The 13,351-nt window shown below is 46.4% G+C and overlaps 1 protein-coding gene across 4 annotated transcripts in view; it reads left to right on the plus strand.

Annotated features, from left to right (window-relative positions):
* Nucleotides 1-11,019, plus strand: part of RCC2 (regulator of chromosome condensation 2) — a 50,650-nt gene extending 39,631 nt beyond the window's left edge. For all 4 annotated transcript variants that reach the window (XM_043997513.1, XM_043997515.1, XM_043997514.1 and 1 more), the window contains 2 exons: nt 5,456-5,533; nt 8,270-11,019. In XM_043997513.1, the coding sequence (XP_043853448.1) occupies nt 5,456-5,533; nt 8,270-8,377 (186 nt within the window). In that variant the 3' untranslated portion in view covers nt 8,378-11,019. The remainder of the gene's footprint in view (nt 1-5,455; nt 5,534-8,269) is intronic.
* Nucleotides 11,020-13,351: the final 2,332 nt, after the last annotated feature.

Here is a 13,351-nt window from a genome sequence, read left to right on the forward strand (position 1 = left end):
CAGAAGTGCCCACCACGTTGCTGATTCCCTGCTCAGTCTGCATGGGCTTTGAAGGGGGCTGTCTCCTTGGCTGCACACATGATAGATTGCTTCATAGGGAATTGAGAGTGGCCACGTTCCATCTTTTGGGGGGTGTCGTGTAAGGAATCCTGTACTTCATGCTAGAGAACTGGGTTCTATTGCCTTGGGCAGAGTCCTTCACAGGATCTTATACCTAGAGTAGGAGGGTCATTGACTCCGCAATTGGGGTTAATTGACTTACCTAAGGTCACACAGCTAGTAAGTGTTAAGTGTCTGAGGCCAGATTTGAACTTGGATACTCCTGACTCCAGGGCCAGTGCTCTGTCCACTGTGGTGCTCTATCCACTGCGCCACCTAGCTGCTGCCCCATCAACCCCTTCATTTTACAGATGTGCAAACTGAGGCCTGGAGATGGGACGGGACCTCTCCATGGCTGGTGATAATTGACCGAGCTGGGATTCAAACCCAGGTTCCTCCTGACAGCTTCACCACTTTTCCCACTATACATCATCTTGTCTATAAAATGGGGGACACCAGACCGTGCGCTATAGTGGCCCGAGAGCTAACTTTGTAGTTCAGCAGGACCTGGTTTAAGTCCTTCCTGAGGGAACTGATCTGGGTTCTTGACCTGGCCTCTGTGAACTTAATGTGCACCAAGCCAGCGATGCGCAGAAGGGCAGAAAACAGAGTCCTTAAGCCACCAGGGTCATGGGAAGGAGATTGCACATGCAGATGTTGGTAGACCAAGGCAGAAACTAGGTAAATGAAAAGGAATCTTGGAGGGATGGGGTTTGGGGGATGGCAGGGATTGGAGTCTTAAAGGAGGCCCCTTGCTTTGTTTGAAGGTTAGAAGAGAGGAAGTGAAGAGAAGCACTCCGTGGCTTCTCTCAGTGAAGCTCACTGCTTTCTGAAGCAAGTGCTTTCAGATGTAAATTTGCACTTCTGAGTGGGTTTCTTCTGGAAGCATTTAGGTGATAGTAATGGTGATGATAGAAGTGGATGGATGGTTTGGGGATCATTTTCATCCCCCTGCCCCAGATTCATTCTGTTCCCCTCTGTTGGCCTAGCTCATTGTCTGTTTTCTATGACTGTCTAATAGATAGAGCTATGCAAATGTGCGTAAAACACATCTAGATGCAATCTGCACCTAGATGTAGAAACATACCATAGGCATGTGCCTATCTATAAGCATCCTTTCTATAACAGAACCACATTGATGCTGGCTGCCCAACTCCATGTCCTAGTTGAGTCAAGATCTCTTCTTCATCACTTAGGTGGATTGGAAGTCGGCTGATCTCTTATAACAGTGGGCCTTATTATAAGAGGGCCTTGCTACTTGCATTATTCTCAGTAACTTTCTAGATGCTCCTCCTCCCCTCCAGTGTATCCAACAGGCATCTTCTAGACCTCCCCTTTCTCTATTTTTCTGCTCAGGAACAGACAGTGATTCCATAAGGCTTGTATGTGTCCAACCCCAAATCTTGGCCTTGGGATTGTATCATCTATCCACTGTCCTCCCCAACTTTCCCAGCTAGTTTTTGTTACTTTTCTACCCAGACCCTTGCTTTCAATCCATGCTAATCAGTTTGCTGTCGAAGGCCATGTCCCTCCTTCACCTCCTTTCATCCCCCAAAACAATAATCTCTGTTGGAGCTTCCTCAAAATATGGCTCACAGTCCTGCCCCTCTTGGGAAACATGCTCTGTTTAAATGATCACCCTTAATTTAAAAAAAAGAAAAGATTCTGAGCTTAAGTAATGCCAAATAAAATGGAGTGTTTCCATATATATTGTGGACTAAAAGGAGGAGCTTGTAAAAGAAACTGCAAGTCTCTAATATAGAGAGCTTGTTTTATGGAATAAATTCACCATGTAACTCAACGTCCTCTTTGTCTGTGACTCCTTCTGGCCTTCCTTCTGTTCTTTCTCTCTCTCACTCTCAGGCTCCATCTATCTTCCTCCCCATCCCTAACCTCCTCCTCCCTCAAAATCCTTGCAATGAATAGACCCAGTAGATTCCCCGAATTGCCCTGTCCAAAGAATAACTGGAGGGGTTGGCTTTTTCACTGGTACTCTGAAATTGTGGATTTCTTACTAAGGGAGGGAGCCCTTACTGGTTGGTTATCACATGGATCACCATTCCTTCTTTACATTGATCTAAATCTTTCTGCTGGTTCCAGTCATTTCATTCTATATCAGTTCATAGGAAACCCTAGTACAAGAGTAGTCCATTCCAATCATAGACCATAATTTGTTCCTCTCTTCCCAGTTAACAGACACTCCCTTAGCTTCCAGTTCTTTTTGACTCTGTGAAAAGAGGAGCTACATACCGGTCTTTTTCCAGAATGTCAGGACCCTTGTTCACCTAGCGCCACTAGCCTTTGCCATTTCCTGTTTTGTCACCTTTGCCACTTCGACGTTCTCGCCCTTAGGTCTCCATTGCTTTTTTGTATTTAGACATTGATAGGTGAGCGTTGAATCGTGTCCCACCTGTAGGCTTTATCTTCTTAAGGTGCAGTTAGATCTGAGGTCAGGGAGCCTCGCTTTGCACCATGGTTCTGGTACTCAGTAGCTCAGGTGACTTGGCATGTCAGGTCAGGTTCCTTCCTTAGGCCTCAGCTTTTATCAGCCAGCTGGCTTAGTGGTTGGTGCTGGGACTTGGAGACCCATTGTTTCACCTCTTTGTACCTTGGTGTTACCTCATCTGTAAAATGAGGGGGATGGGGGTTTGGACTCAGCCCCGCAAAATCCAGATCCATTTCAGGGCCAGGGTCATGTCCCTCTGAAACACCTATGCAGTGGCTCATGATTTGCTACCTATGTGTGGAAGGTGCAGGCTCCTCATTGTGACTTGGCTAGCCCATTCTGCCTTCATTGCCTCTTCACGCTGTGTTCTATCTACGTTGGATTAGTAACTGGTCCCTCATTGTCCTCTTCTTCCTATACATCTTCATGCAGGGTCTGTGTCTGCATTATGTCAGGACCTGGGTTCAAATCTCACCTCTTAGTTTTCTTCTGCTAAATGAAGGGGCTAGGTTTCTATAAAGATCTCTTCTAAGCAGCCAAGTGGCTCAGTGGATAGGATGAATGCTGGCACTGGAGCCAAGAAGACCTGAGAATTCAGCCTCAGGCAATTCTTAGATGTGTGTGAGACCCTGGACAAGTCACTTATCCTCAGGTCACCTCAGTTTCCTCTTCTGTAAAATGCGGGTAATCACACCTGCCTCTCAGGGTTGTTGTGAAATTCAAATGAGATTATCTGTGAACTGTTTAACACAGCGTTGGCACATAGTCGTCACTTAAGTGCTCGTTTTCTTTCTGTCTAGTTTCTAGCTCTTCATTCTTTTTTTTTTTTAGTGAGGCAATTGGGGTCAAGTGACTTGCCCAGGGTCACACAGCTAGTAAGTGTTAAGTGTCTGAGGCCGGATCTGAACCCAGATACTCCTGACTCTAAGGCCGGTGCTCTATCCACTGTGCCACCTAGCTGCCCCTAGCTCTTCATTCTTATCATAAGAACTTTTCTGGCTATTAGTGCCCAGACTTCTCTTTGTTTTGGGTATTAGCTGCTTAACTGTGATCTTGGCCTTGCGTCCCCTTGAGTTCTCCATTCTAAGTTTCTCCAGAAGCACTCCTCAGAATCTCTCCATTGCCCCACGTTGTATATTCCATTAGATTGTAGCATCTATTTTTAGGGGCAGAGACCTCTTTTCCCTCCCTGTTTAATTCTCTGTCTCCAGTGCCGTGCATTGCAGGTGCTCATTCATCTTCACTTCTGCCTCTTGGTTCAGAAGAGTGAATGCAGCCCCATACATAGCTCCTCTAGGTGGAACAGTGCCCTAGGCCCTGGAGAGGGATACAGAATTCAGATCTAGGGCTGGGCAGGGAGGAGTCAGACTCAGATGGAATTGGCTTATTATGATAACTGTGGATGATGATGTGATGCCATCTTTGTCCAAGAAGAAGATCATGCTTGAGAATTATCAGCTCAAACCAGTGAGCGGAGGATTTGATGCAATTTCCACAAGTTCTTAACTGAGGTGTGTGTTGGGCTTGGGATGGGACACTTACCTCACCCAGGAGACTCTTCTCAGTCTGAGGGTGGTGAGGATAGAGGCCTCTGGGAAGATGGGATTTCATATGAGAAAGGGAGACTGACAGGGAGAAAGCATTCACCCCTGGGCTGTTGGTGTGCAGAAGGACTTTGAAGGAAGGAGAGTGGCCCCTTGAGTATGGCCTGTGTGCTTGCCTTTTCTGTACAGACTTGAATACATGGTGAATTCTGATATCTGCAGGGTTAACTTGGGGAGGGGCAGATGAGTCAGTAACTTGTGAGGCGCCCCGTGACCCCCTCAAGCTTGAACCTGATCCGTGCAAACCCAGATTCTTTGGTTCAGGGTCATAAGTTACATATCAGGCTTACTTTTCTAAGTATTGTGGATGAAAGGGCTTAGCTGTTTTATTTAGATTCTATTTACAGGGCCCCCATGAACTCAGTTGTTTAAAATCATTTTGACATCCTACTATTTTTCAGTTTAAGAAATCGCCAATTGTCTACGGTTGTGGGTGGGTAAGGACTCAAGATGTGGCTTCTAGTTTAACTTCTGACGTTGCCTGGCTGTTGGTTTCAGGTGTATGAGAAAAAAGTTGCCCACATTTCACCGGCTCCTTTGACCTCTCTCTAGAACAGGACTTGTTCACCTTTTCTATGTCATGGTCCTCTTTGGTGAAGCCGAGGAACCCCCTTTTTTTTCTCCGGGGCAATGAGGGTTAAGTGACTTGCCCAGGGTCACACAGCTAGTAAGTGTCAAGTGTCTGAGGCTGGATTTGAACTCAGGTTCTCCTGAATCTAGGGCCCGTGCTTTATTCATTGTGCCACCTAGCTGCCCCCTGGGGACCCCTTCTGAAAGTCACTTCTCAGAATATTATATAAACAGACTTAGACCCTGTGTCTTACGAGCACCCTTGCCCCACGTCAGCCTTGGAAGATTATTTACACCAGGACTGTATCTTTTTTTTTTTTTTGGCAAGGCAGTTGGGGTTAAGTGACTTGCCCAGGGTCACACAGCTAGTAAGTGTTAAGTGTCTGAGGCCGGATTTGAACTCAGGTCCTCCTGACTCCAGGACTGGTGCTCTATCCACTGCACCACCTAGCTACCCCCAGGACTGTATCTTTGACAAAGCAGGAAGGGGGGTTTAAGGGGTTCAAGCGATGTGTCCCAGGCCATAGCACTCAGAAATGTTGGAGCAGAACTCAAACCCAGACTCCTGTCCTGTGTGGTAAGGAAAGCCCTCTCGTGGCTCTTTGTGTTGGTACCTGTGTCTAGCAGCAGACAAGTTCCCAGGCAGGGCTCAGCACAGAAGGGCAGCCTGCTGGAAGCTTGGTCCAGAGGTGGCTTTATTCACCTATCCTCCCCCTTGTCTTCTTTGCTTCTCTAGGGCTATGGCGATCACAAACCCAAGTCTTCCACTGCTGCCCAAGAAGTGAAAACGCTGGATGGCATTTACACAGAGCAGGTGAGTCTGTCGAATGGAAGCTCTCTGAGGGAGGGCAGGGTTGTCTTTTGTGTCTGATCTGCTGCTTCTAGAAGAGTCGGACTTGTCACATGAGTAGGCATGTCCTATTTGCTTTTTGAGTTGACACTCCTGAGAGGATGGATTGTGGGAAAATAGGAATGGGAGCCCCAGAGAGAAAAGAGTGGCTTTTCATGGGAGACATTCATGCAGTGGAGAGATCGATATGTTCTCCTCAAGGCTTTTCTTTTTTTTTTTCTTTTTGCTGGGCAAGGAGGGTTAAGTGACTTGCCCAGGGTCACACAGCCAGTAAGTGTTAAGTGTCTGAGGCCGGATTTGAACTCAGGTCTTCCTGACTCCAGGGCCAGTGCTCTGTACCACTGCACCATCTAGCTGCCCCCCTATGCTGACTTTAATGGCTAAAGACCTCAGTTTGAATCCTGGGTCACTTGGTTCCCCATTGTCCAGGGTGGGCAGGTTAGACCCAGTGATTTTATGGTCTCCTCCCACACTGCTTCGAAATTTCCTGGACCAGGCTCCCATCTGCTTGGACTGGGATTCCCTGATCCCAAAGTATCATAGGAACGGTTATTGCCTGAGCCCTGGTGGGAAGAGAAAGTGTTGGCTCATGTGAACAGGAGGTTCCTGGCCTCCCCCAAACAGCATTTGTTTGTGCTCCCGACTTGCAGAAAGCATTTGTCCCTCCCCCTCCCTCCTCCCAGGGGCTGAACATCTCTGCCACACAGGGCCCTGTTTGAATGTGTATCCCATTAGTGCAGCCACTGAGTGGAACGAAGGAAGCATGGGGCAGATGGAGAGGCCCATTCTTGGGCTGTGACATTAACCAGCCTGGCAGAGCTGGATGCAAATGAGCCCCCTCCCCACTGGAACACAGTGAACTTGATCTGAGAATTCCTGGGCACGCACACAAGGGGAGGTGCCGAGCATTGTGTCCCTGCTCCATCCGTGCAGACAGGGAAGGTGCTTGGAAGCATCCATTCTCTCTCTCCATCTGTGGTTTCCTTCTTGGGCCGCCTGGTGAGGTTTGAGATTAGCAGGGGGTGGATGCCGGAAGTGGTTTCTTATTTAAAAGTTTCTGTGTTTTGGGAGGGGCAAGAGCCCATATTATTCCCCATTTATCTCGCACGGATCATACCTGGAAATCTGGAAGGGCCCTGGGATCTAGTCCAGTCCCTTTATTTTGCAGATGAGAAACCAAGGCCCAGTGGGGTTAAAACATCTGCCCAGAGTCTCAGAGGTAGCAGGAGTCACGGCCTAGATTCAGACTTGGGTCCTGCAACCCTACATCTAGTGCTATTTGCACTTTCAGCCACAGTTGGTTTGAGAGCTGGCCAGGTAGCTGAATGCTGTCAGTTCACACATGGAAATTACAGGTGCTCAAAGAGGGTTATACCAATCTTGTATCTTTTTACACCAGTAGCTATTAATTGGTTCCATTAACAGGGCCACGTTTATATATGATTGGAGCCAGGATTTTATCCCACACCCCCACTGCCTTCAGGAATGGTCAGGAATTGGACTTGGAAAATCACAAAACTTGTATTCTGTCTTACTGAGCTCTGGCACTTGGACTAGTTAGCGTGATCATTTTGAGCTGGAAGGGTCATTAGAGTTCATCGAATCTACCTTCTGCCATTTTAGAGGTGAGGAAATGATCAGATGGGGGAAGGCCTTTCCTTCCCCAAGGTCACCTGAGCAGTAGGCAATAAGTGGCTGAGGTGGTTGGGATTCTAATTCAGCAGATCTCTTAGCTTCCTGAGTCTCAGTTTTACCCATCTATAAAAATGGACGGTGATACAATGGTACAGTGGGAGAGTTGCTGGGTTTGGCGTTCTTCCTGTAACAGTTACCACCAGTGTGCCCTTGAGCAAGTCACTCACCTGTGCTCCTCACTTTTGGGCCAAAGGCATGGGAAAGAGGTCAGACTAGTTGGCCTCTGATGTCTCTTCCATCTCTAAGGCCACTAACCTAAGGCATGTGATGACCCGAGGGAGCTGCCTACTTTACAGGCTTGTTCCAGGAGTAAACAAACATGCTTTGTAAAGCCAGAAGCTCTATCTAATGTGATTATATCCATGGGAACTGTTGTTTTCACCCAGGGTTTTAATCAGGGTTGGGCTTTGGATAACAGATGTAAGAAATGGGAAAAGGGAGGCATGGGGTGCTGAGGTGGAATTAGAGCACCTGGGTCCACATCCCAGGTCAACTACTTGATGACATCGCTGGGCCTTACTTTCCTCATCTTGGATTAGATGCACTCTGAAGCCCCTTTCACCTTCACATCTAACATCTGTTCCAGCCTCTCCTGCATTTTAAGGATAAGGAGATTTAGGGCCAGATTTAGGGCTCAAGGTCAGAGGCAGAACAGGGGATTAGAAACTCAGGTCTTGGAAACTCCAAATTGAGCAGTCAAGTCTTTTACTCTGCCTCCTCCAAAAAGAGAACTGCTTTATATGTCTTTAGTATGCTTTCTAAAACCTATCTTGGAGCTCTTCTGAGTCATGGGCTTTGTTAACTACAAAGCACCTAAAGAAAGAAGCCTAATGACTGTTTTCCTCATGTATTTTCCCCTGTGTGATATCTACATTCACCCAGGGATCCAACTCAAGCTGTGATCTCCTCTATACCCCCAACCCTCCCCAGCAGAGTCCAAAGACCTGCCTACCTTGGTGTTGTTAGCATTCTGTAACATTCTGTGCTTCAATTCTTTTTCCGCAGGTTGCCATGGGCTACTCACACTCCTTGGTGATCGCGAGGGACGAGAGCGAGACTGAAAAAGAAAAGCTAAAAAAACTCCCGGAGTATAATCCCCGCACCCTCTCCTGATGCCGGGGGTGCAGCAAGGCTGCTAGCTGGCTCTCCTGGCCGCTTCAAGCAGCTGTCATTTCCAATGTGCACTGGGACACAAAGAAGGCGGATGAGAAGAGATTACACAGCGAAAAGGTGGCCCGAAGCTCCTATTTTGTTAGTCTTCCCGAGGTTCCGTTTTATAAGCAAATTCAACGTTTACTACCTTTTTACTGTACGATTTCCAAAGCGTTTCTCGCTCCCTTCCTGTCTTTCTCCCTTCCCCTACCCCAAATGTTTAATTAAAATATTTGCTCGTAGTTGACGAGTTAGCATTCCTATGAAAATGGCAGGGACTTTTTGAGCCTTGGTTGGGGTTCATTCATTTGTTGGTTGCCTCGGGTGGGAAGGGGAGGGGAAGCTTTGCTTTTTGTCCATTTATATACATATTTTTGTTTGTTTTCATTTTGTATTTTGCCAAGAGTCCCTTCCTTCCCTGTTGTGTTGAGTTGTGTGATGAAGATGGGGGGGGGGTGACTCTCTAAGTTATGAGGATTACCTCCCCATCCTTGGAGGTCAAGGTGACTTGGTGAAAACACTTCATCCAAGGTCAGGCTTTGTCCTTGGGAGCAAGTGTCTTTGTGTTTGGAAGGTTTCCAGTGTTCCCTTTTTCAGCTTCTGTTCTTGATTCTCTTGGGAGAGTCATGGGGAACTGGTCAGACCATGCATTCCCTTAGCCAGCTCTCTGTTCTCCTTTGGCCCATCTCTGGGTTAGTTTTTTGTTTTTTGTTTTTGTTTTTTTGCTTAGTTTTATAATGGGGACCTTTGTATATCTGTTTGTCCCTTGTTTTTACTTCTGATCAAAACCAATGAATAAGAAAGACAGACTTATGTCCCCCGCCCCCTGCAAGAGATTTCCCATGGAGCATCCATTATCCTTGAAGCAGGGACTTGTCTGTCTGAGAGGCAGAGGGGCTTTTTTTCCCCCTTTCAGATTTCAGCTTTATGGGATCCCTTGGTGATCAAGGCCTGGTCGCAAATACTTGTCCTCAGAGATTGGTTTTTCAGCAGGTGCAGAAGGAATCGATTGGTGATGGATCGAGCCTTTGTGCCTTTGTCAATGAATCTGGGCATGGATTTTCTGTGCCCTGTTTTTTATTTGTTTGTTTGCTTGTTTCTGAGCAATCCAGACCGAGTCCTGAGACCTGGCATTCCAATGTAGATTTTGCTTAGCTCCAAATGGTGCCAATGGCTGAAAACCTTCCCGGCAGGTCAGAGCAGGAGTGTTGCTTGTTACCTGCCTACTGACCTCAGGTTTTCTTTTCTTGCCATCCCCTGTTGTCCTATGTTGGGAGGGGGAAAAAAATGGTGCCTTTCTACAGACCCCCGTTCCAGTCCCACTCAGTTGAAACAGAAAATCTTCCTGGGCTGAGGTGAGCACAGGTGTTCAATGAGATTCTTCTGTCCAGTGTGCTAAAGTGGGTGGAGATGGAGGCAGAATTCATCACATTGGGAAAGCAAATTCCTGGGGTCTTTTCTATGCTATTGTGTTAAAAATGCCAAAAATGTATTCTCATCCAGTTGTCTTGTTCTTTCCCTGTGCCACCTTCTCTGGGCACCCTGTTAAATTATCTCCCCCTTTGCTGGATGCAAAGTCAAGTGCTTTGGCCTTCCTAAGGGTGATGTGGCCAGGGGGATCCCATGATTGCCTAGACAAATGCCATAGAAAAATCTTCTCTGAAAAAGAGCCAGCTTTATAAATTCATCCCAGTCAGCTTTTGTTACACAAGGAGACCACCACCAGAGAAGATTTTTGGGGGGTGGGGCATTTCTGATAAATTCTGACATCTGAGTACTTCCATTTCCTGGACTTGGTCTTGACCTTGGCTGTTGGTCATGCACATGGGATCCCAATACAGGTCTTATCTGAGGGGAAGAAAGGATCAGAGTCCTTGGAGGGGAGTGTGTTAGAGACATGGGGAACCTTGCTTCTTTCTCACGTGTTCACTAAGGGGTTCTGATTTTGAGAAACCAAGGTTGGATTTATTGGGAGATCAGTTGGGGTTATGGGGGTGGTGGGTGGGGAGGAAGGGACATTCATTCAACAGAAATCCATAATGGTTCCTGACTAAAAGGTCCATGGCAGATAGATGATTGGGAGGGAGGGGGTGGCAGTGTTTGAATATGCCAAGGGTGCAAATACAAAGTAAGTCTCTTAATTTCTGGTCATGATACCCATGAAGCCAAAGGGACTGAAGCCAGAAAATAAGTGGGGGGCCCGGGTATAAGGAGACCTTTTTGAGTGTTTCTCCACCCCCCACCCATTTCTGTATTGTGAAATGAGAATTTCCTAATTAGCAAAAACTAAAAAACTCCATCCTTTTCGAACGAGGGGTTTTTTGAGAGAAATGAACCAAAATATCCTGTAACCTTTTGTTTTCCTGGGTCTTTGCGAAGAGAGATGGGAGGTGACCAGAGATCCAGCACAAAATCATGTTTTCAAGTGGATGTCCCCTCCCCCTCCATAGGCCTCCCCCAATAGCCTGCTGCCAGGAGGCTGGGAATGCAGAGGGGCTGGGGTGGGCAAGAGAAGCTTCCTTGTTTCATGCTGGAATTTTGTCTTTTTTATATATCTATTTCTTGGAGTAAATGTTTTAAATAAATGACATCACTGTTTACTCCTTTCTGGCTTCTTTGCTTCGTCATTCATCAGAAGCTCTTAACCTGCAGGCTGTGCTCATTGTGTAGCATTGGTTTCCTTTCATATGCCTTAAAATCCATTCTGGGCATTGCATTTCATCATGCTCCCAAAGGGCTCCATGACACACACACACACACAGATGAAGAGCCCAATTCATCGGCCTTCACCTCATCTGGGTTCCTGACTCTGCTCAAGTTTCAGCCTAGGAGGTGTGGAGGTGACTGGAGCAAAGTGGCTGATCCCTTTCCAGGCCCTGAGGAGACATCTGGTCTCCTGGGCTTAGAGTGAGCTTCCTGGAAATATTAAGCACAGGGTGGGGTGAGGAAAGCTGGGTTGGAACCCAGACCAAGGTGGAAGGCTGGGATGCTCCAGTCACCTGGAGGTCATCCAGAGGAGCACTTACTTGTCTGCACACTTAAGCCTCTTGGAATGTGTAAAATGTAATGTGCAAATTCCATAAAGGATAAAGCAACCCTTAAAAAATTCTATTCTTTTGTAGGTCTAGAACATTAGAGCTGTCGAACATAGGATGTTAGAACCTGGAGATCTTAGAACACAGGATGTCAGAGGTAGGAGAGGGTTTAGGGTATAATATGTCAGCAGGGAGGGAGTGTAGAAAGTCATCACTGGGAGCACTTGTACAGTCATTTTCTTTTTTTGCAAAAGCCTAGCAAGGGGGACAGCTAGGTGGCGCAGTGGATAAAGCACCAGGCCCCAGAGTCAGGAGTACATGAGTTCAAATCTGGCCTCAAGACACTTAACACTTACTAGCTGTGTGACCCTGGGCAAGTCACTTAACCTCAATTGCCTCACCAAAAAAGCCTAGAGAGGGCCCAAAGTTAGTGGCATGGTCAGAACTAGACCATGCTGCTGTCTGAGATTCTTCTATCCTTACAAAGTAGAGAAATGAGCGAAACGGGCACTCCTGAACCTTGCCAGTGGCAGCAGGGACTAGAGCCGCTACTGTAAGGAATCCAAGAAGTAGGAACCCAAGTCGGGTAAGGGGGAATACCCTTGGATAGTTGTTAGGGAATAGAATTTCACTCCTGATTTTGTTCTCTGGGGCCAAGGAGAACAAGTCTAATTGGTCCATGCCATAGGTGAAGACAGCCCTGTGGGCTGTAGTCTGAACATTCCCAGTTATTTCCACTCATCCTTGCATGACTCCAGGCTTTTTACCCTCTGTGCTTGCTCCCTTTACTCTGACCCCTAGAACTGAACGCAGCTACTGTCTGACCTTAAGGTCTGAGAGACAACTGATCATCCCAGACGATCTGCCTTTCTTGCCCAGGATCCCAGTGATTAATTTTTGGATGCTGTTTTGACATGCAATGGGCCTGCAAGCCATTGAAACCCCCAGATCTGTAACAAAAACTGATGTCTAAATAGGTTCTCCACCTTTTTCTTTTTTATTGTGAGCTTGATGACCAGCAACAAACATTTTAACATGAAGAATGAGCATCACTGCAATGACATGTAGAAGGAAAGAAGATGGTAACTTTCCTTTTTAACTCTTTAATAAGAGCACGTCTTCCCCTCTTCCAATCCATCCTCCATTCAGCTGCCAGAATGATCATCAACTGTGCACACCCTTTGATCCAGCAATACCACTGCTAGGATTATATCCCAGAGACATCCCCAGAAGAAAAGAGGATCTATTTGTACAAAAAATATTTCTAGCAGCTCTTTTCATGGTGGCTAAGAATTGGAAATCAAAGGAATGTCCAGCAATTGGGGAATGGCTATATGATGGTGATGGAATATTATTGTGCTAGAAGAAATAACAAACAGGATGATTTCAGAAAGGCCTGGAAAGACTTGTATGAACTTATGCATAGTGAAGTGAGCAGAACCAGGAGAACATGATGCACAGAGACAGCAGTATTGTTAGATGAAGAACTGAGTGATTTGATTATTCTCAGTAATAAAATAATCCAAGATAATCCCAAAGGACTATTGATGAAACATACTATTCACCTCCAAAGAAAGAACTGATATTGAAGACAGACTGAAGCATGTTCTTTTTCACTTTCATATTTTTCCTTTTATTCAAGTTTTCTTGTACAATGATTAATATGGTAATGTTTTCCATAATTGCTTACCATCTCAGGGAAGAAGGAGGGGAGGGATAAAACTTGGAACTCAAAACTATAAATTTATTAAAAGAAAAGAAACAATTAAAAAGCCCCTAAAAACAATATGATCGGGGCAGCTAGGTGGTGCAGTGGACAAAACACTAGCCCTGAAGTCAGGAGGACCTGAGTTCAAATCTGGCCTCAGACACTTGACACTAGCTGTGTGACCCTGGGCAA

Source organism: Dromiciops gliroides, chromosome 3, assembly GCF_019393635.1.
Source record: "Dromiciops gliroides isolate mDroGli1 chromosome 3, mDroGli1.pri, whole genome shotgun sequence".
Classification (NCBI taxonomy): Eukaryota; Metazoa; Chordata; class Mammalia; order Microbiotheria; family Microbiotheriidae; genus Dromiciops; species Dromiciops gliroides.